The sequence below is a fragment of the Aquarana catesbeiana genome, linkage group LG05, assembly GCF_042186555.1.
Source record: "Aquarana catesbeiana isolate 2022-GZ linkage group LG05, ASM4218655v1, whole genome shotgun sequence".
Lineage (NCBI taxonomy): Eukaryota > Metazoa > Chordata > Amphibia > Anura > Ranidae > Aquarana > Aquarana catesbeiana.
Genome location: NC_133328.1, coordinates 53,358,910 through 53,383,212, shown reverse-complemented (window position 1 = coordinate 53,383,212; position 24,303 = coordinate 53,358,910). Strand labels below are relative to the sequence as shown.

General features: G+C 46.2%; 1 protein-coding gene across 1 annotated transcript in view; it reads right to left on the bottom strand.

Annotated features, from left to right (window-relative positions):
• Positions 1-24,303, bottom strand: part of PLXDC2 (plexin domain containing 2) — an 803,122-nt gene that overhangs the window by 167,707 nt on the left and 611,112 nt on the right. Inside the window, exons 7-8 of the mRNA XM_073629749.1 lie at positions 20,646-20,745; positions 7,646-7,741 (exon numbers count right to left, since the gene is read on the bottom strand). Coding sequence (XP_073485850.1) covers positions 7,646-7,741; positions 20,646-20,745 — 196 coding nt within the window. The remainder of the gene's footprint in view (positions 1-7,645; positions 7,742-20,645; positions 20,746-24,303) is intronic.

The window sequence follows — 24,303 nt, the reverse complement described above, 5'->3', positions numbered from 1 at the left end:
AACATACAAGTTAAAGTGTTACTAAACCCAGGACCCTGCATTCACTATATCTGGTCTCCCACAGTACACAGAACATGGAAATGCAATAATTTTTGTAAATATAAACTGCCAAATGTTTCTCATCAGCGGTATATAGCAGTCTTGTGACTTCTATCAGTCTTTGGTTAAAGTTTGTAAGAGGAGTTTTCATACTGCACTGGCTGTCCTATCAGGATGCAGAACCCCTGACCTTCTATCTGGACAGTGCTGATTGGCCCTGTGCTGATCAAATGCACTCTCCCAAAAAAAAAACTCTCTAGCAATACACACCAAACTGACCATGTGCAGCCTGACTCCACTAACGCTGTAATTTCTGGACATGTTATGGGGGCAATGCAAGAAGGGGAGGATCTGTGTATACAGCATTAGGGATGAGCCGAACACCCCCCTGTTCGGTTCGCACCAGAACATGCGAACAGGAAAAAAGTTTGTTCGAACACACGAACACCATTAAAGTCTGTGAGACACGAACATGAATAATCAAAAGTGCTAATTTTAAAGGCTTATATGCAAATTATTGTCATAAAAAGTGTTTGGGGACCTGGGTCCTGCCCCAGGGGACATGGATCAATGCAAAAAAAAGTTTTAAAAACGGCCGTTTTTTCAGGAGCAGTGATTTTAATAATGCTTAAAGTCAAACAATAAAAGTGTAATATCCCTTTAAATTTCGTAGCTGGGGGGTGTCTATAGTATGCCTGTAAAGGGGCGCATGTTTCCCGTGTTTAGAACAGTCTGACAGTAAAATGACATTTCGAAGGAAAAAACCCATTTAAAACTACTCGCGGCTATTGCATTGCCGGTCCGACAATACACATAGAAGTTCATTGATACAAACGGCATGGGAATTCCCCACAGGGGAACCCCGAACCAAAATAAAAAAAAAAAAAATGACGTGGGAGTCCCCCTAAATTCCATACCAGGCCCTTCAGGTCTGGTATGGATATTAAGGGGAACCCCGGCCAAAATTTTTTAAAAAAATGATGTGGGGGTTCCCCCTAAATTCCATACCAGACCCTTCAGGTCTGGTATGGATTTTAAGGGGAACCCCGCGCCAAAAAAAAAAAAAAAAACGGTGTGGGGTCCCCCCAAAAATCCATACCAGACCCTTATCCGAGCACGCAACCTGGCAGGCCGCAGGAAAAGAGGGGGGGATGAGAGTGCGGCCCCCCCTCCTGAACTGTACCAGGCCACATGCCCTCAACATTGGGAGGGTGCTTTGGGGTAGCCCCCAAAACACCTTGTCCCCATGTTTATGAGGACAAGGGCCTCATCCCCACAACCCTGGCCGGTGGTTGTGGGGGTCTGCGGGCGGGGGGCTTATCGGAATCTGGAAGCCCCCTTAAACAAGGGGACCCCCAGATCCCGGCCCCCCCCTGTGTGAAATGGTAAGGGGGTACTTACCCCTACCATTTCACTAAAAAAATGTCAAAAATGATAAAAATGACAAGAGACAGTTTTTGACAATTCCTTTATTTAAATGCTTCTTCTTTCTTCTATCTTCCTTCATCTTCTTCTTCTTCTGGTTCTTCTGGTTCCTACTCCGGCGTTCTCGTCCAGCATCTCCTCCGCGGCGTTTTCTATCTTCTTCTCCTCGGGCCGCTCCGCACCCATGGCATGGGGGGAGGCTCCCGCTCTTCTTCTTCATCTTCTTCACTTCTTCCCTTCTTCATTTTCTTCTCCGGGCCGCTCCGCATCCATGCTGGCATGGAGGGAGGCTCCCGCTGTGTGACGGCGTCTCCTCGTCTGACGGTTCTTAAATAACGGGGGCGGGGCCACCCGGTGACCCCACCCCCCTTTGACGCACGGTGACTTGACGGGACTTCCCTGTGATGTCACGGGGAATGCCACAGGGAAGTCCCGACATGTCCCGTGCGTCAGAGGGGGCGGGGTCACCGGGTGGCCCCACCCCCCGTTATTTAAGAACCGTCAGACGAGGAGACGGCGTCACACAGCGGGAGCCTCCCTCCATGCCAGCATGGATGCGGAGCGGCCCGGAGAAGAAAATGAAGAAGAGAAGAAGGAAGAAGAGAAGAAGATGAAGAAGAAGAGCGGGAGCCTCCCCCATGCCATGGGTGCGGAGCGGCCCGAGGAGAAGAAGATAGAAGACGCCGCAGAGGAGATGCTGGACGAGAACGCTGGAGTAGGAACCAGAAGAACCAGAAGAAGATGAAGGAAGATAGAAGAAAGAAGAAGCATTTAAATAAAGGAATTGTCAAAAACTGTCTCTTGTCATTTTTATCATTTTTGACAGTTTTTTAGTGAAATGGTAGGGGTAAGTACCCCCTTACCATTTCACACAGGGAGGGGGCCGGGATCTGGGGGTCCCCTTGTGAAATGGGGCTTCCAGATTCCGATAAGCCCCCCACCCACAGACCCCCACAACCACCGGCCAGGGTTGTGGGGATGAGGCCCTTGTCCTCATAAACATGGGGACAAGGTGTTTTGGGGGGCTACCCCAAAGCACCCTCCCAATGTTGAGGGCATGTGGCCTGGTACGTTTCAGGAGGGGGGGGGCGCACTCTCGTCCCCCCCTCTTTTCCTGCGGCCTGCCAGGTTGCGTGCTCGGATAAGGGTCTGGTATGGATTTTGGGGGGACCCTACGCCGTTTTTTTTTGTTTTTTTTGGCGCGGGGTTCCCCTTAAAATCCATACCAGACCTGAAGGGTCTGGTATGGAATTTAGGGGGACTCCCACGTCATTTTTTTTTTTTTTAATTTTGGTTTGGGGTTCCCCTGTGGGGAATTCCCTTGCTGTTTTTATCAATGAACTTCTGTGTATTGTCGGCAATGCAATAGCTGCGAGTAGGTTTAAATGGGTTTTTTCCTTCGAAATATCATTTTGCTGTCAGACTGTTCTAAACACGGGAAACATGCGCCCCTTTACAGGCATACTATAGACACCCCCCAGCTACGAAATTTAAAGGGATATTACACTTTTATTGTTTAACTTTAAGCATTATTAAAATCACTGCTCCTGAAAAAACGGCCGTTTTTAAAACTTTTTTTTGCATTGATCCATGTCCCCTGGGGCAGGACCCGGGTCCCCAAACACTTTTTATGACAATAACTTGCATATAAGCCTTTAAAATTAGCACTTTTGATTTCTCCCATAGACTTTTAAAGGGTGTTCCGCGGCATTCGAATTTGCCGCGAACACCCCAAATTGATCGCTGTTCGGCGAACTTGCGAACAGCCAATGTTCGAGTCGAACATGGGTTCGACTCGAACTCGAAGCTCATCCCTATACAGGATCAAACAGCCCTTTAACACGATGCAGTGGATTAACCCCTTAGGTTCCACAGTGAGTATAACAAGCATGCTTTACTGCATATACAGAATAGTTTTACTGTTGTGGGTTTAGTAACACTTTAATGTTGGCTAAAAAAAATGTCCACTTTTGTTAAAGTGAACCTGAACTCAAAAGGTAAAGATTTACTATGTTGTATCTTATAGGGGACCTCAAGAAAGGATAATTGTGCCTAATCAGTCCTCTTCATCTTAAAGTGGTTGTTAATGCATTAATATAAGTCTATGCCAGCCCCTCTATTAGAGGTTGGCATAGCACAATGTGTAATTTGTATTTAAAAATGAGCCGTGTAAATACTAAAAATCAGCTGTCTTCAAGCCAGTCTCATCACTCACGGCCGCTTTCCAGCTCTGATAGATGTCTTCTGAGGAAGGTTTACAGAGTTGGTTTACTCTATTCCATTTGCCATGGCAGATGTTTTTATTGTAAAGCAGGGGTCTCCAAACTTTCTAAGCAGGGGGCCAGTTTAATGTCCTTCAGGCTTGGGGGGGGGGGGCAGTGGGAGTAGAAAAGCATCAGTACCCCATCATTGGTTTTAATGGGATGAATAGTACCCCATTGATTGTGTCAGTAGGGGGAATGGTGTCATAGCCAGGGGCGGACTGACAACTCATGGGGCCCCTGGGCAATAGAAGATCATGGGGCCCCCTATGTCCCCGCCCACACTCAAGCCACACCTGCACAGGGGGACACTGGGGGGGAGCACACGGGGGACACTGTGGGGGGGTGAGAGCACACAGGGTCTCCCTGGGAGGGGACACTGGGGGAGGGAGAGCACACAGGGGGACACTAGGGGAGGGAGAGGGCACAGGGGGACACTGGGGAGGGGGGGAGAGCACACAGGGGGACACTGGGGGAGAGCACACACAGGGGGACGCTGTGGGGGGAGAGCAAATAGGGGGACACTGGGGGAGGGAGAGCACAATTGGGGACACTGTAGGGGGGGAAGCACACAGTGGGACACTGAAGGGGGAAGCACACAGGGGGACACTGTAAGCGCGGTAAGCACAAAGGGGGACCCCGGGGGGGGGGAAAGACACTGGGGGGAAGAGCACAGGGGCACACTGTGGGAGGGGCACACGGGGGACACTGGGGGAGGAAGAGCACACTGGGGAGAGACAGCACACAGGGGGACACTGGGGGGGGGGGGGGCACACAGCGGGACACTGGTGAGGAAGCACACAGGGGGACACTGTGGAGGGGGAGAGCACACAGGGGGACACTGGGGGCACACAGTGGGACACTGGCAGGGAAGCACACAGGGGGACACTGTGGAGGGGGAGAGCACACAGGGGAACACTGGGGGGCACACAGTGGGACACGGGGGGGCACACAGGGGGACACTGTGGGGGCAGAGCAAACAGGGTGACACTGGGGGGGGAGCAAACAGGGGGACACTGGGGGAGGAAGAGCACAACTGGGGACACTGTATAGGGGAGAGCACAAAGGGGGACACTGGGGGAGGGTGAGCACACAGGGGGACACTGTGGGGGGAGAGCACACAGCGGGACACTGGGGAGAAAGCACACAGGGGAACACGGGGGGAGCACACAGGGGGACACTGTGGGGGGGGCACAAGGGGGCACTGTGGGGGGGGAGCAAACAGGGGGCACTAGGGGAGGGAGAGCACAATTGGGGACACTGTAGGGGGGGAGCACACAGGGAGATACTGGGGGAGGGAGAGCACACAGGGGGACACTGGGGGAGGGAGAGCACACAGGGGGACACTGGGGGAGGGAGAGCACACAGGGGGACACTGGGGAGAAAGCACACAGGGGAACACTGGGGGGGAGCACACAGGGGAACACTGGGGGGGGGGGAGCACACAGGGGGACAATGTGGGGGGGAGCACAGGGGGACACTGTGGTGGGAGAGAAAACAGGGGGACACTGTGGGGGGGGGAGCAAACGGGGACACTAGGGGAGGGAGAGCACAATTGGAGACACTGTAGGGGGGAAGCACACATGGGGACACTGTGGGGGGAGCACACAGGGGGACACTGGGGGAGGGAGAGCACACAGGGGGACACTGGGGGAGGGAGAGCACACAGGGGAACACTGGGGGGGAAGTACACAGGGGAACACGGGGGGAGAGCATACAGGGGTACACTGTGGGGGGAGAGCACACAGGGGGACACTGGGGGAAGAGCACACAGGGAGACACTGGGGGGGAGAGCACACAGGGGGACACTGGGGGGGGAGCACACAGGGGGACATGGGGGGGAAGTACACAGGGGAACACTGGGGGGGAGAGCATACAGGGGGACACTGTGGGGGGAGAGAGCACACAGGGGGACACTGTGGGGGTGGGGGGACCTGGAGAGACCTTCCTGAGGTCCTGTTGGAGCCCAGGCTCCATACATCTGTACTGCCCCCTCCCTCCGATGGCGGCCCTGGTGTCTCCCCGCCGGCTCCTCCTCTCTTCTTGTCCGTTCCAGGTGATGTCGCGTACAGTACAAGCACCGGGGGGAAGGAAGGAGCAGCGCGCTGTTAGCGGTATTATCGGTATAATTACAGCCGCTTAAAGTGGCCTCTCATGGGGCCGGGCCCCTAAATGAGTCAGTCCACCCCTGGTCATAGCTCCCAACTGTCCCTGATTTGGAGGGACTGTCCCTGATTTGGAAAAATGTCCCTTTGTCCCTCTTTCCCCCTCATTTTTCCCTCATTTTGGTCTGATCTATATAGTGGAACCTCGGTTTGCGAGTAACGCGGTTAACGAGCGTTTCGCAAAACGAGCACTGTACTTCTAAAAATCCTAACTTGGTTTGCGAGTGTTGTCTCGAGCAGGATTCAGGGCAAAAGCGGTGTGCAGTACTGCTTTTGGCCTGAGGTGGGGGGCACAGGAGCTGAACAGCGCCGATCGTCGGCGTTCGGAAATGGACGGAAAGGCCCAAGGACAGTTCGGCTGATTTTGGAAAACCTCAGAAATGCTGAACGTAGTCTTTCCGAGGTTTGCTGAGGTCAGCCGAAGTGTGCTTGGGCCTTTTCGGCCGTTTCTGAGGCTCTCCAGCGACCCTGCCTCTGGCCGCATGCGGTATTGCATCCCAATTAAGTCAATGCGGATCGAATTATTTTTGTTTCCATTGACTTCAATGGGAAAACTCGCTGTGATATGTGAGTACTTTGGATTACGAGCATACTCCTGGAACGGACTATGCTCGTAATCCAAGGTTCCATTGTAGTTGTATATAAAATGCACTTTTTATCTTTCAAAAAGTGTTTTCCAGAGCTAAACCTTTCATTCAATTTCTAAATTGCTGCATTTGTAAATTTTAAGAGCCAATATAAAGGAATAGTAGTGGTAAAAAAAAGCCCTTGTGGATTTAATGAACTTTTTTTGGGGGGTTAATTCTCCTTTAAGGGGGTGTGGCAGTTGGCGTGCCCTATCCCTACATACATTTGCTAGTAGGTATCCCTCATTCCGATCTCAAAATGTTGGGAGGTATGTTGGTGTCAGCTGGTGGAATAGTGCCCCAAGAGCCAGATAAAGGCAAGCAAAAGGCCATATCAGGCCCCCGGGCCGCAGTTTGGTGACCACTGTTGTAAAGCATCCGCCAAAACCCTCCATAGCAGTTTGTATTTGCATGACACCATTGCTTTATACATTTTTTTCAGAGCATATGTATATCTTTAAATAAGTGATCATGTGCCTCTTTTTCCTTTTGTCTACTGCCAGAGCTTTAAGCTCCTCTTGCTTGCTAATAGGCTACATCGATCAGAACGTTTTCATTTATGAAATGGACACTTCATTTGTCATGGTTTGTACTTATTTCCAGATGACTATGCATTTGTTCATTCAATCATTCATATATTTATTTACAGAATTTAAGTTCTGATAAATTTTGCATTTGTCAGTATGTGTTTCCCAGCGGCACCCAACTAGATGTTGCTTTGTTTTTTGCAAAAGCTTTTTTATATGAACCAGAATTGTAATGAAAGTTTACTGACCCTGTAAATGACCATACAATGAAATATCTGCTAACAATTACATCTTCCTGTCCTGCATTTATAAAACGTCCATAAAACTGAGGAGCAAATCATGTCAGTCCATTCATCTAAGTAATGCAGCACTTTTAAAAATGATATGACATCAAATATAGAAAAAGCGCACTGTGCATATGAATTCTGTAATGGATCTTGCTTGCTTAGTCTTAATATAATCTGTACAAACTATATGTTTTCTCTGATGTCCCCTGCATTATGATCATTCCTCATACTCGGAGCCACTTTACAGATCATTAAATCAATAGACTGCAGTGTCTTTTGTAGAGTGACGTATTATCCAACAACCAAAGCACTCACTTGGAAGAGGCAACATTTCCACCGCTGAGTAGTTAGTTATCCTAGACATTTCCAACTCCACTCTGTGATACTCAAAAATCGTTCTTCTGCGAACATCTAGAAAAACACAGAATTATAAAGTATTAGAGGAATAGATCATATTTATTAACCACTTGACCACTGGGCACTTAAACCCCCTTAATAACCAGACCAATTTTCAGCTTTTGGTGCTCTCACATTTTGAATGACAATTACTCAGTCATGCAACACTGTATCTATATGAAATTTGTGTCCTTTTTTTCACACAAATAGAGCTTTCTTTTGGTGGTATTTAATCACCTCTGGGTTTTTTATTTTTTGCGCTATAAAAGAAAAAAGACCTAAAAATCTGTAAAAAAATGCATTTTTCTTAGTTTCTGTTATAAAATTTTGCAAATTAGTAATTTTTCTTTATATATTTTGGCCAAAATTTATACTGCTACATATCTTTGGTAAAAATAACCCAAATCAGTGGATATTATTTGGTCTTTGTGAAAGTTAGAGAGTCCAAAAGCTATGGTGCCAATATCTGAAAATTGATCACACCTGAAGTACTGACGGCCTATCTAATTTCTTGAGACCCTAACAAGTCAGAAAAGTACAAATACCCCCAAATGACCCCTTTTTGGAAAGAAGACATTGCAAGGTATTTATAAAGATGCATGGTGAGTTTTTTGAAGTTGTCATTTTTTCCCACAATTCTTTGCAAAATCAAGTTTTTTTTTTTAACTTTTTTTTTTCACAAAATTGTCATATTAGCAGGTTATTTCTCACACACCGCATATGCATACCACAAATTACACCCCAAAACACATTCTGCTATTACTCCCGAGTATGGCGATACTACATGTGTGAGACTTTTACACAGTGTGGCCACATACAGAGGCCCAACATGCAGGGAGCACCTTCAGGCGTTCTGAAGCACCCAGGCCAATTCTGACATTTCTCTCCTACATGTAAAAATCATCATTTATTAGCTAGAAAATTACATAGAACCCCAAAACATTATATATGTTTTTTATCAAAGACCCTAGAGAATACAATGGCAGTCATTGCAACTTTTTATCTCGCGCGGTATTTGCGCAGCAATTTTTTGAACGCGTTTTTTTGGAAAAAAAACAGTTTTGTGCTTTAAAAAAAAAAACAAAACAGTAAAGTTAGCCCAATGTTTTTGCATAATATGAAAGATGAAGTTACACCGAGTAAATAGATACCCAACATGTCACCTTTCAAAATTGCACGCGCTTGTGGAATGGCGTCAAACTTCGCTACTCAAAAATAACCATAGGCGACGCTTTAAAAATTTTTTACTGGTTACATGTTTTGAGTTACAGAGGAGGTCTAGGGCCAAAATTATTTCTCTCGCTCTACTGATCGCACCGATACCTCACATGTGTGGTTTGAACACCGTTTTCATATGTGGGCGGGACTTACGTATGCATTCGCTTCTGCATGCGAGCACACGGGGACAGGGGCGCTTTAAATTTTTTTTTTTTTTATTGTTCATTTTACTTTATTTATTTTAGTTTGATGCTTTTTTCAAAAAAAAAAAAATTTGACCTCTTTTATTCCTATTACAAGGAATGTAAACATCCCTTGTAATAGGAATATGGCATGACAGGTCCTCTTTACAGTGAGATATGGGGTCAATAAGACCCCACATCTCACCTCTAGGCTGGGAAGCCTGAAATAAAAAAAAAAGATCCTGGCTTCGATCGGTAGAGTCGGTAGAAGCATCGGAGGGTGGCGGGAGGGGGGGACGTCCCCTCTCGCCTCCCGTAAGAACGATCAAGCAGTGGAACAGCCGCTATGATCATTCTTATGGTGTAGGGAATCGCCGGCTAAAAAAGCTGATATCTGAATGATGCGTCATTCAGATATCCCCGCTCAAAGTCAAGAACGTCGTATGACAGCCGGCGGGCGGGAAGTGGTTAAAACGCATTTTTTTTTTAACACAAAGTTGTCCGTTTATACAATATTTCTAACACATAACATGTACATACCAAAAATGACACCCCAAAATAGATTCTCCTACTCCTCCTGAGTACGGCGATACCACATGTGTGAGATTTCCACAGCCTGGCCACATACAGAGGCCGAGTACAGCCGAGTATGGCTGAGCATGGCAGGGTATGGCTGAGCATGGCAGGGTATGGCAGAGTATGGCTGGGTATCACCGAGTATTGCAGAGTATGGCTGGGTATGGCAGAGTATTGCATGGTATTGCAGAGTATGGCTGGGTATGGCAGGGCATGGCTGGGTATAGCAGAGTATGGCAGGGTATCGCCGAGTATGGCTGAGCATGGCTGGGTATGGCTCAGTATGGCAGGGTATCGCTGAGTATGACTGGGTATGGCTGGGTATCACAGAGTATGACTGGGTATGACTGGGTATGGCTGGGTATAACGGGGTATTTCAGGGTATTGCGGAGTATTGCAGGGTATTGCGGGGTATTGCAGAGTATTGCACAGTGTTGTGGGGTATTGCAGAGTATTGTGGGGTATTGCAGAGTATTGTGGAGTATTGCAGAGTATTGTGGGGTATTGCAGAGTATGGCGGGGTATTGCAGAGTATGGCGGGGTATTGCAGAGTATGGCAGGGTATCGCCGAGTATGGCTGAGCATGGCTAGGTATGGCTGAGTATGGCAGGGTATCGCTGAGTATGACTGGGTATGGCTGGGTATCACAGAGTATGACTGGTTATGACTGGGTATTAGGGGTGCAACGGATCGTCATCGATCCGTGATCCGATCCGCGGAGGTTGATCCGTACCGGACACCCGCGATCCGCGAAGCGCTCTGTGGCCTCGGCCATAGGAAAGGCCGCGGCTTCGGCCTAGCTCCGGAGCGGCGGCCATCTTGGTACACCCGGCGGCTGTTTAGCACGTGATCGCTCCGTCAAATGACGGAGCAATCACTTGTAACAAACCGGCGTCATGTCATGACGCCGGTTCCTCTCTCCCCTCTGTGTACTGATCTGTACAGTGGAGGGGAGATATCGGATGGCAGCAGTGCCAATACTCTGCAATGCCCTGCCGCAATACTCTGCAATGCTCTGCTGCAATGCCCTGACAATACTCTGCAATGCCCTGCTGCAATGCCCTGACAATACTCTGCCATGCCCTGACAATACTCTGCCATGCCCTGACAATACCCTGCCAATACCCTGCCAATACTCTGCCAATACTCTGCCAATAGGGAGATTGTATTACAGTGGGGGAGATTTTTTTTTGTTGATCCGAAAATGATCCGAACCGTGACTCCTGATCCGAGGAACGATCCGAACCGTGAGTTTTCTGGGTATGGCTGGGTATAACGGGTATTTCAGGGTATTGCGGAGTATTGCAGGGTATTGCGGGGTATTGCAGAGTATTGCACAGTGTTGTGGGGTATTGCAGAGTATTGTGGAGTATTGCAGAGTATTGTGGGGTATTGCAGATTATTGTGGAGTATTGCAGAGTATTGTGGGGTATTGCAGAGTATTGTGGGGTATTGCAGAGTATTGTGGAGTATTGCAGAGTATTGTGGGGTATTGCAGAGTATTGCACAGTGTTGTGGGGTATTGGAGAGTATTGTGTGATATTGCAGAGTATTGTGGAGTATTGCAGAGTATTGTGGGGTATTGCAGAGTATTGTGGGGTATTGCAGAGTATTGTGGAGTATTGCAGAGTATTGTGGGGTATTGCAGAGTATTGTGGGGTATTGCAGAGTATTGTGGAGTATTGCAGAGTATTGTGGGGTATTGCAGAGTATTGTGGAGTATTGCAGAGTATTGTGGGGTATTGCAGAGTATTGCAGAGTATTGCGGGGTATTGCAGAGTATTGCACAGTGTTGTGGGGTATTGCAGAGTATTGCACAGTATTCTGGGGCATTGCAGAGCATTAGGGATGGCTGAGCATGGATGGATGGATGGCTGGATGTCACTGGTTAGCGCTGTGAGCACTACACATACAGGCAACATCGCTACTGCCATCCATCCACCCCCCTCTCCGCTCACAGTGTACCGATCGGTACACAGGAGGGGAGGAGAGGAACCGGCGTCATGAGATGACGCCGGTTTGTTTACATGTGATCGCTCCGTCATTTGACGGCGCAATCACATGGTAAACGGCCGCGATCAGCGGCCATTTACCGGGATCGGAGAGGACCTGGCGGTCATGGATGTGTTCAGGTGCGCAGGGGGCACGCGAGAGGGGAACTCTGGGAAGACGTCATATGACGTGATCCCAGAGTTAAGCAACCGCCCTGCTGCAGTCATTCAGCTATGGGCCGGTTGTAAAGTGGTTAAAACCGAAGCAGGTAAATACATAGTTGTATAGGATTTGTCATAGGATTTGCTTCTGAGATCTACTAAAACTTGAGCATACAAAATCTGGTGCAGTTGTGCATAATAACCAATCTGCTTCCAGGTCTATTGTCAAAGCTTAATTGAACCAGCGGAAGTTAGAAGCTGATTGGTTACTATGCACAACTGCACCAGATTCTGAGTGCTTTTTTGTCTAGGTGCAGGAACTCCTCCCTTCCAAGTCACCCCTTGACTCCGCCCCCTGTGCATGTCTGAGCACCGTACCTTGGTTCCACCCCTTACCCACCTCCCAGTATCGCCCCTTTTAGAGAATACAGAACCAAGTATAATTTTGTGGCACTAAGTAATTTGTATGGAATTTGTTAATGATAACAAGAAAGACAGTAAAATAGATCTAGCAACAATGGGTTGCTAGATCTATTTGCTAGATCCCCCAACAACAAAACATCCACTCCAGCAAAAATAGACTCCCAACAGCCAACATTAGTCCCCTCCCTCAACAGTAGATCCCTCCCAGCAGCGATTGACCCCCCCCAGCAACATAAGACCCCTCAGCAACAATAGACCCCCCTACAAAAATAAACCCTCCAGCAAAAACAGATTTCCCAGCAGCCAGCATCAATAGACCCCTCTCTCAACAGTAGATCCCTCCCAGCAATGAAAGACCCACCCCTCTGCAAAAATAGATCCCCCACCAGCAACAGAAGACCTCCTTCCTCTTCAAAAAAGATCCCCTCCAGCAACAATAGATTCCCCAGCAGCCAGCATCAATAGACCCTACAGCACACCCCAGCACCCCTTGCCATTATATACAATCAGTTCTGGAGGTGCTGGAACTACGTTCCCCTGTGTTCCTGCTGAAAAAAGCCCTGTGCACCAATATTAATAAATTTAGCACTTTATGTCCATCTATTCCTGTGACTAATGCCGCGGACTTTTCGGCATCAAAGGTCCGATGGTCTTTCCGACGAACTTTCGACGGACTTTTGACGGACTTTCGAACGAACGGACTTGCCTACACACGATCACACCAAAGTCCGACGGCTTCGTACGTGATGATGTACACCGGACTAAAATAAGGAAGTTGGTAGCCAGTAGCCAATAGCTGCCCTAGCATAAGGACTAGCATACAGATGAGCGGATTTTTCGACTGGACTCGAGTCCATCGGAAAGATTTGAAACATGTTCCAAATCTAAAGTCCGTCTGATCCAAAAAAGTCGGCTGCAGGTCCGATGAAGCCCACACATGGTCGGATTGCCCGACGGATTCGTCCCGTCGGACCAGTCCGGTCGAAAAGTCTGCCCGCGTGTACACGGCATTACACAGCCTTATCAGATAACAGTTAAGCAGCACAGCTAGGTCAAGTCTTCGCTCACAGCCTCTGACAGGTCAATAAAAGAACAGCAGAATACTGATGAACTCATCCCTCTGCTCTCTCTTTCTGTCAGTATGTTTATTTTTGGAACACCTGATTGGTTGTTACTACTGCCCTTCCCTCCCTTTATATGATTGCTGATGTGCAGAAGATATTAATTCTGATACGAAGACAAACTAAGGTACTAGAATTCATTCTGTTTAGAAAATATATTATTTTTCATTGATGAGTTGGAATTTATGTTGCGAGGGCTCAGACACCCATGTACTGTACAAGAGGCCTTAAGACAGACCTAAGTTTACCTTTCCTTTGTCGGTCCCCATCCCTCACCTACTCCAGCATCTTCTGCTGGGTTCTGATCCTTCGACTTTTATCATTAGCCAGCACTTGGTGCTATTATGTCTCTTCTGCACTAAAGAGACTACCTGCTTGTAGTTTTTTTACAGCACTTTACGTCTGCTTTAAGACTCTCTAATTAATGTTTCTTCGTACTGAACATTTTAATTAATCATTGATGGAGAATCCTAGCTCTGACTCAGCAGGGGGTGGGGTTGGACCTCTACAGAGAGACCACTGCTTCCATCGAGCATAAGGGTACTGCTATTCATCATGCTGGTAGGGGACAGGCCCGTTCCCAACTGATTTCTAAATAAACAAACTGCAAGACTTTTTTACAATTTTATTATTCTTTTACAATTTTTTTAGGAGCCCCGTTGGGGGTCTTTGGTGAAGTATTAGGGGTCTTAACAGACCTCTGATGTTTCACTTTTGAGACAGAGAAATGAGAATGAGGGCACAGTTCTCAATCTCCCTCTCTGCAGCCTCAGCAGCACAGAATGAATGGACAGGAATAGCTCTGTACAGAACTTCCTGTTCATTCACAAACTGAAGCATAGTAAACGCACACACTGTTTCCATTCAGAAAAGGAAGTAAATTACATGTTTACTGACCCCTTCCCTGCTCTTCATCCTGACACATCTCCTGCAGCAGCCGGTGGGAGATGGGGAAAGTTGGCAGCGCTGCTGTAGAATGAGGGAGGTCAGGGGATCAAAAAGGGGCCCGGGGGCAGCAGGACCTTGATAAGGCAGAGCGGCAGGGGTAGCATATAGATGAACCAATGCCCTCCAATTTCATCCTGCAGCCGCTAAATGCCTACAGGAGGGATAGTAGGAGAAGCAGGCTTTTAGGTGTACAGGGGTGCTGCACAGGCACAGGGCCCGGTTGTTATTAGGGCCCCCCTGTAGTTACGCCCCTGGTGGTGAGTCATTGCTCTGCTACATTTCTGCTCTCTCCTTCTGTCAGAATGCTCCTTGCCAGCTCATGTGCACTGCCCATTCCTCTTTAAAGTTGAGTGCTGCGGAAAGAGGCTGATCTCAAGACATATTTAGATACTTACACTAGTTGCATTTCAAAATATGATAATAAATATAATGTTATAAATTTAAACGAATACATAAATTGATTAAAAAGTGTTTTTTATCTGCTTAGAGCTCAGATTTAAATTCATGAAGATGAATTCTTTAAAATTATTTTCTACCCTATATGTTACTAGTATAGACAGCCAGTTGTTGCTTGTTTTTTTCAGATGACCCCGTACTGATGGATTTTGAAGTTTTCTATTTTGGCAGTGCTGATGGCCTGGTGGCTCCAGTGCTGCACCTGCATACACCGAGCGGTGAGGAGAAGTACAGTTTTGCACTGAAGCAATGCCCAGAGCTATGATGGAGCCAGTCATCCTTTTCTGAAGAAGTTAATGGACTGTTTTATGCATCGTCCCAGAGAAAGGAAAATATAATAATGTTTTCTGTATAATTAGTCCTGCGTACGTGTCCTTGCCAAGTATCTTCGCTAGTTTGTGTTTTCCGAACACCAGCAATGGTGCTATGAGACTGCTGATCACTGCTAGGAGCCTGCTTTAAAAAGTGAATTAGCTGAGGCAGTTAACTCTGCTTTTAATAGTCTAGCATTCTGAAGAAGAAAGTCAATATGCACCCCTGAGCTTACTCAATAACAAAGTACAAGGAGCAATATGCAATGTGCAGTATACAGTGAAGGAAAAAAGTATTTGATCCCCTGCTGATTTTTTTACGTTTTCCCACTGACAAAGAAATGATCAGTCTATAATTTTAATGGAAGGTTTATGTTAACAGTGAGAGACAGAATGACAAAAAAAAAATTAAAAAAAATGCATTTCAAAAACGGTATAAATTGATTTGCATTTTATTGAGTGAAATAAGTATTTGATCCCCTATCAAGCAGCAAGATTTCTGACTCCCGGGTGTCTTCTATACAGGTAATGAGCTGAGTTTAGGAGCACTCTCTTAAAGGGAGTTCTCCTAATCTCAGCTTGTTACCTGCATAAAAGACACCTGTCCACAGAAGCAATCAATCAGATTCCAATCTCTCCACCATGGCCAAGAACAAAGAGCTTTCCAAGGATATCAGGGACAAGACTGTAGACCTACACAAGGCTGGAATGGGCTACAAGACCATCGCCAAGCAGCTTGGTGAGAGGGTTAAAACAGTTGGTGCGATTATTTACAAATGGATGAAACACAAAATAACTGTCAATTTCCCTCGGTCTGGGGGCTCCATGCAAGATCTCACTTTGTGGAGTTGCAATGATCGTGAGAACGGTGAGGAATCAGCCCAGAACTACACGGGAGAATCTTGTCAATGATCTCAAGGCAGTTGGGACCATAGTCAACAAGAAAATAATTGGTAACACTACACCGTGAAGGACTGAAATCCCCTGCTCAAGGAAGCACATATACAGGCCCGTCTGAGGTCTGCTAAAGAGCATCTGAATGATTCAGAGCAGAACTGGGTGAAAGTGTTCAGATGAGACCAAAATCGAACTCTTTGGCATCAACTCAACTCGCCGTGCTTGGAGGAGGAGTAATGCTGCCTATGACTCCAAGAACACCATCCGACCATCAAACATGGAGGTGGAAACATTATGCTTTGGGGGTGTTTTTCTGCTTAAGGGGATAGGACAACTTCACCACATCAAAGGGACAATGGCCAGGGCAATGTACCGTCAACTCTTAGGTGAGACCCTCCTTCCCTCAGCCAGGGCATTGAAAATGGGTCATGGATGGGTATTCCAGCATAACAATGACCCAAAACACACGGCCAAGGCAAAAAAGGAGTGTCTCATGAAGAAGCTCATTAAGGTCCTGGAGTGGCCTAGCCATCTCCAGACCTTAATCCTATAGAAAATATGTGTAGGGAACTGAAGGTTCGAGTTACCAAACGTCAGCCTCAAAACGTTAATGACTTGGAGAGGATCTGCAAAGAGGAGTGGGACAAAATCCCTCCTGAGATGTGTGCAAACCTGGTGGCCAACTACAAGAAACATGTGTGATTGCCAATAAGGGTTTAGCCACCAAGTACTAAGTCATGTTTTACAAAGGGCTCAAATACTTATTTCACTCATTAAAATGCAAATTAATTTATAACTTTTTTGAAATGCGTTTTTCTGGATATTTTTGTTGTTATTCTGTCTCTCACTGTTAAAATAAACCTACCATTAAAATTATAGACTGATCATTTCTTTGTCAGTGGGCAAATGTACAAAATCAGCAGGGGATCAAATAATGTTTTCCCTCACTGTACATAGTAGATAATTTGTACCAGTTTGGCATCAACAAAGTGAATACTGATTCGTGTCAATTGATTACAACACTGTTCTCTATTGCACCGTTTATTTAAAAAGCCAAAATATTTGTATATTATAGCGGTTGTAAACCCTTACATATACCCATTGAAGGGACTATCCTAGGGTGATACACAGAAAAGAAACAAATCCTACATAAGTTGTACCTATTTGTCTGCAGTCTTCTCTTCTCTACATCAAATTAAAGTCCAGAATGTATAAAGCTTGTCTGAGCTGTCAGAAAAAAAGGGGTGGGGAGCTGAAATCACACTCTGCAGAGCTCAGTGAGGATAGCTATGAGAGCTGATTCTGGGGAAGGGGCACATACATTCTGTGGGCTGTATCTGAAGTTCCCACAGTCAGGATCTCTCCCCCGCCCACTCTGACTCACCCTCTCGCCGGCTCTCCCCTGCCCACTCACCCGCCCACTGGCTCTTCGCCGCCCCCTGACCCACTCGCTGGCTCTCCCCAACCCACTGACCCGCCTACCGGCTCTCCCCCGCCTGCTGTATGGGATGTATGAGGAGGGAGAAGGAGGTGGGTTAGATCAGCTTCACCTCCTCCCCATGTCCCGCCGTGTCCATCCACAACCCCCCAGCATGCAGCCAATCTGTGCTGGGAAGGGGTTGTGTGGGTGGGAGATTTTAAAGCAGCCAGCGAGCCTGATGTCTGCCTGAGCCTCTGGACTGGGCAAGAGCCAGCCTGGGGTAAGTGAGCTCTCCCCTCTCTCTCTTCCCTCTCTCTCTTCCATCCATGTCCCACAGTATTCCTGCTTTCCATGTCCCACAATATTCCTGCTTTCCATGTCCCACAGTATTCCTGCTTTCCGTGTCCCACAGTATTCCTGCTTTCCATGTCCCACAGCATTCCTGCTTTCCGTGTCCCACAGTATTCCTGCTTTCCATGTCCCACAACATTCCTGCTTTCCGTGTCCCACAGTATTCCTGCTTTCCATGTCCCACAGCATTCCTGCTTTCCGTGTCCCACAGTATTCCTGCTTTCCATGTCCCACAGTATTCCTGCTTTCCGTGTCCCACAGTATTCCTGCTTTCCATGTCCCACAGCATTCCTGCTTTCCGTGTCCCACAGTATTCCTGCTTTCCATGTCCCACAGTATTCCTGCTTTCCGTGTCCCACAGTATTCCTGCTTTCCATGTCCCACAGCATTCATGCTTTCCATGTCCCACAGTATTCATGCTTTCATTGTCCCATAGCCTTCCCTCCTTCCATGTCCCATAGCGTGCACTCCTTCTTTGTCCCATAGCATTCCCACCTTCCAAGTCCCATAGCGTTCCCTCCTTCCATGTCCCATGTATTAGAAGTAATTTTTTAAATGATTGTGTTAAAGTTTATATGTATCCCTGAGACTTCAGCTTGTGGTACAGTAACCAAAGCATACTTTTATAGGTACAAGGAAGCCCAGGGTTTGTTTAACCATTGCCCTCAAGCCCTTCCCGCTATCATGTTTGGCCACACCCACTTTTTGCCGGTGCACTGGAAATTGGTCTGGTTAGGAAGGAGGTTTAAGTGCCCAGTGAGCAAGTGGTTAAAGACCAACTGAAGTCTCACTTTTTTATCTCTTTATGGGCCTGTATACTGACATGTTTTGATTTGTAAATGCTGTATCTTTAGCTGCTTACTGCTCTCCCAATCCTGTGCTCTGTACTGGCAGAGCTGAGTAACAGCCACACCCGCATCCCATGTCCTCACACGGACTTGCACTGCAGAGAAGAGGAGGGGGTATTTCAGACCAAGTTATTAACTGGGTGCTGATTATTGAGAGCATTGACTCATTTCTGGTGCCTATTAGACTGTACAATCAAACTCAGAAACTCGCACAACCGTTATGACATTAAAGGGGAAGATATAGTATGAAAATAGAGGTTATCAGTAGAGTGTTTATGTGACTGCATATCTATTTTTATTACTTCAGTTTGGTTATTAGTGACATCACAATTCTTTCTGTGAAAAAAAACTTACATTAAAGTGGCTCTAAAGGCAGAAGGTTGTTTACCTTAATGCATTCTATTCCGTTGGCTCCTGCTGCTGTCAATCACAGCTAATCTAATGAAGAGAGAGCAGGGGACCGGGCCGAGCCATACTCTGTGTGTCAATGGACACACAGCAGCGAGCACACATGTGTCCCCATAGCAAGCAGCTTGCTATGGGGGCACTCGGCAGGGGATAGGTGCCATGAGCACCATCGGGTGACTCCAGAAGACTGCACAGAGCAAGTAAGCATTACATGTTTTTTAATTTAAAAAAATACTGTAGAAATGTTACCTTTAAAATCACTTTAATGGTGTATTCATACCATAGACTTCCAATAAGGTACATCATGATTTGAACGTTAGCCCCTGGGTGTGGAAAAAGGGTGTTTTTTTTTAAACATTATGGTATGGGAATGTCTGGAGACTCTGTTTAAGATTGCAACCCATTAGGTTACAGTTTCCAGTTAAGTGTGATTTATAAGCTATTAGTTATATATGGTTGGTCTGTCATGCAATGTCTAAAGCTGGCCATACACTGTTAGAACGTTAACCATGGGTGGCCCTGGCGGCAACATCCGAGTGGACAAGTTTTTGAAAAATTTAAGTAGAGAATTGTGGTTGCTGTTTATGTATTCTGACAGCCATCCTATCCTACCTATGGGGGTCCCCACTAGCCTCCCAGGGTGGGGAACTCATACACTTATGTCAAACGCTTATTGCTGTCATTGACCCCATTGGGGAGATTTCAAGTTTTTTCCTATTCCTATGACAGCAGGACGAAAATTGTGGGGGGGGGTGGTTGTAACCTGGACAGAGAGAGACATAAGCCGCATACACATGAGCGGATCGTCCGACAGAAAAAGTCCAACGGCAGCTTTTCATCGTCCGATCGTGTGTAGACCTCATCTGACTTTTTTTTTCGAAAATTTGGACGGACCTAGAAATAGAACATGTTCTAAATATTTCCAACGAAACCAATTCCTATCGGGAAAACCGCTTGTCTGTATGCTGTTCCGACGGACCAAAAATGACACATGCTCTGAAGCAACTACGAGACGGAAGCTATTGGCTACTGGCTATTGAACTTCCTTTTTCTAGTCCCGTGGTAAGTGTTGTAAGTCACCGCGTTTAGACGGTCGGACTTTGGTCTGACTTTGGGTTGACCGTGTGTAGGCAAGACCACTTGAATGGAATTCCATCGGAGTTCCGTCTGAGAAACCTCCGGAGTTTATTCCGATGGCAAAACCAGTCGTGTGTACACGGCAACAGACAGTGATACTGTTCTGAAAGAAGGTCTAACATTTTCCCATTTTACTTAAAAAAGTCAGGAAGTGGGGGTGAGTCTCCTTAGCAAGAATACAGACTGCAGTACTAAAGTACACTGAACTAAAATTTTGACTGGGCTTGAGCTATAACTGTTACTTTTCATTAAAACTCATGTTTTAGAGTGGAACTCCAGACATTTTTTTTTTAAGTCCTATTTAACATTAACACCTTCTTGGGAAAAGATCCCAGCCTTATTCCAGCCCTATGATCTCTTTCCTATTAATAACATTGGCAATAGGCAGGTCAAACACTGGCCAGGTGGTAATTTCAATGTAAAGCATTCATGACCGTACAGAAACAGAGTTTTTAAAAAGAAATACATACTTGGAATCTGCTGAATCTTGTGCACCACCACAAAGGCGTCTGACAGTCCCACTTTCACGGGGTGATTGGTGGAGCTTATCTCCATTACCGGTACAGGGATCTGCAAGACAAAGTTGCATTTGTGTTACAAAGTGCGGCTCTGGTGACTAGGATAACGGCTCATGATAATAGACATCAGCACAGTACGGTATCATCATAATCACTCTGCTTTATTGAAGGCACTCATGCATCTGGAAAACAAACAAATCAGATATTGTGTAGGCCTTTCTGCGGATCTCTGCTTTAATTGCCCACATCCATTCATCCTGGTGACTAACTACTGCTCTCTTCACACTGGCAAATTCCTATCACACATCTCCTATCTCAAATAGTTTGTTTTCACTGCACTCTGTATTTTACAATCTGTCTTTCCAGTAGTTCTGTTTTGGATCCACTGTGTCTTAAAGTGGTTGTAAACCCTTTACAACCACTTTATACTACAGGCAAGCCTATAATTAGGTTTACCTGTAGCTACACTGGATATCTCCTAAACCTACACGGTTTAGGAGATATCCCCTGTATTTGCATGTGCCGATGTCATCGGCACATGCGCACTCAAGCAAACTGAAGGAAAGGCACGTATGTGCCGTCACTTCAGTTGTACTGTGCCGTTACCTGTGGCTCCCACGCGCATGCACGAGAGTGATGTCATCGCGGCTCGACGCTGTGATTGGCCGGAGCTGTGATACCCGGAACTTACCCCCTGGGGAGATGTCAGCCTCCGGAGCGGTGAACGAGGACTGCTACGGGGGCTTTAATCTCAGGTAAGTAATTCTTAATGAGCTAGTATGCTATGCATACTAGCTCATTATGTCTTTGTCTTGCAGGTTTTGTTTTTTTTTTGTACATTTTTTAAAAGGGTTTACAATCACGTTAAGCCTAGTACACAAGGTTCAATGAAAACTGGCCGACATTTGGCCCATGTGTATGGTAGCTTTGTGCACTGTTTCAAATCATTTGGTGGAGGGGGGATTATGATGTGGGGTTGTTTTTCAGGGGTTGGGCTTGGCCCCTTAGTTCCAGTGAAGGGAACTCTTAAGACATCAGCATACCAAGACATTTTGGACAATTTCATGCTCCCAACTTTGTAGGAACAGTTTTGGGGATGGGCCCTTCCTGTTCCAACATGACTGAGCACCAGTGCACAAAACAAGGTCCATAAAGACATGGATGAGCGAGTTTGGGGTGGAGGAACTTGACTGTCCTGACCTCAACCCGATAGAACACCTTTGGGATGAATTAGAGCGGAGACTGCAAGCCAGGCCTACTCATCCAACATCAGTGTCTGACCTCACAAATGCGCTTCTGGAAGAATGGTCAAACATTCCCATAGACACAAGTTGTTATAGCTGCAAAGGGTGAACCAACTCAATATTGAACCCTACAGACTAAAGCTGGCCATACATTATACAATTTTCTTATTCAATTTCCTTTAGATTTAGCTTCAACTATGTAGTGCAAGGGCCTGCCTGATTGTAGACAAATTGAAAGGGTTTAGGTTTGACATCATATTATATGGTTTTGGTAAATCTAAAGGAAAACTGTACAAGGAAATTGGATAATATATGGCCAACCTAAGACTGGGATGCCATTAAAGTTTATGTACATGCAAAGGCAGACAACCCAATACTTTTGACAATATAGTTTATGTCTTAACCATAGAGAGCAAGAACTGTGGTTTGCCTTAGGCCCCAGACATACAGTTTGCCAAAAGTACTTATGTTAAGAAATCTGCACATGCCATATAAGACCAACATTCCACTTGCACTGGTGAGACCTTATCAATTCCTCGCCTGCAGCTAGAGGGGTGAGTGAGAGCTTTCTTTTAAATGTAACGCTTTAAAGTGATTGTAAACGTTGACCTTGTAAAACACTCTATTCGGTTTAAAAAAGAAATAAAAGGCAAAACATTTTTGTATAGATATAAAAATACATTATAAATACCCTTTTCCCCCATTTTTATAAGTGATCACATTCCCTCTGTTCTCAGCTGCTTAAGAGCTAAGGGGAGGAGAAGTAACAGCACACTGAGCTTCCCAGTGAATGATTTTGAGGCAGGGGAATGCCAGGACAAGTCTGATCATTGGAGGAGAGCACACTGAGTTCTCAGCATAGCTAGAGAACTGACCATGATGTGTTCTCCTGCTTAGTGTGGTCAGTTTTTAATAGAAAAGTGGAGGGACTAACAGAAACACAAGGGATTTCACATAAAGGAAGCAATACAAAGAAAACAGGAGACTTTCTCATACAAGTACATGGTAGAGCAGGCACATATCAGGAATATGAAGTTTTGGGGTACCAAACACTTTAAGTTCAGCTCTGAGCAGATATAAGATGCAAAAATGATTTCAGTACTGTAATCACTAATAAATAATGAAAGGAGAACTATGGGGTTGGATAAAAATATACCTAATTCTTTATTTCAATCAAACAGTGAATCCAAAAACAAATACTGTAATGCCGCGTACACACGGTCGGACTTTTCGATCAGACTGGTCTGACGGACGCCGACGGACCAAATCCGGCAAACAATCAGATCATGTGTGGGCTTCACCGGACCTTCAGTGGACTTTTCCAGTCGCAAATCTGACGGACTTTAAATTTGGAACTTGCTTCAAATCTTTACGTTGTAACTCCGCCGGACCAAGAAATCCGCTCGTCTGTATGCTAGTCCGACGGACTAAAACCGACGCTAGGGCAGCTATTGGCTACTGGCTATCAACTTCCTTATTTTAGTCCGGTCGTACGTCATCACGTACGAATCCGTTGGACTTTAGTGTGATCGTGTGTAGGCAAGTCCGGTCGTTTGACAGACTTTCGACAGACTTTTGACGGACTTTCTGACAGGCTGTCGGACTTTTGTAGCTGAAAAGTCCAACCGTGTGTACGCGGCATTGAAGGGGAGCTCCAGACAAACTGCTAAATACATACAGTAGATGAAACATATAAGGAAGCTCTTTTACCTGGCAAAGGATTTTTATTTCTTACTATCCAGTCCTGAAATGCCTGCAGCATAGGCGTGTGCAGGGGGTGTGCTGGGAGTGCCTGGGCACACCCTAATCACCCCATGTAGAGCAGATTCCCTCTGCTTATGTTTCACCAAATTCCCCTACTGGGGCTCCAAAAAAATAAAATTGTAAGAAACAAAAAAAAATAATAAAATTAATAAACATAAAAAACTACTGTCTCCGTCCATTGCTCTACTGACAAGTCCACAGCCCTACTAACACCGCCCATGTTTTAAAACATTTGGGTGCACACCCTAATGCAATAGACTGCACACACCTATGGCTTGCAGCTTTGTCACACAGCCTAGCCCTATCTGGCACCTAATGGGACCTGATTTTTCACATCTACATTTAAGTAACATCATGTCCTGCCCCCATTTTTTGATTGAACAGTGAAAGGAGAAGCAGCAAACTGATGAGCTAATTTTCAATGTTACTGTACTCTCCTTCTATCAACATGTCCATTTGCCCCCCTTGTTACCATATGAGCACTACAGCACAACTGATTGACTACTTGTACCACGTCTCCCTATCCAAGTCTAAGATGTGTTGGACAGTGGATTGCAATATCTAATAGCAGGTCAATTTCACATGCTTATTCTGTTTGCATT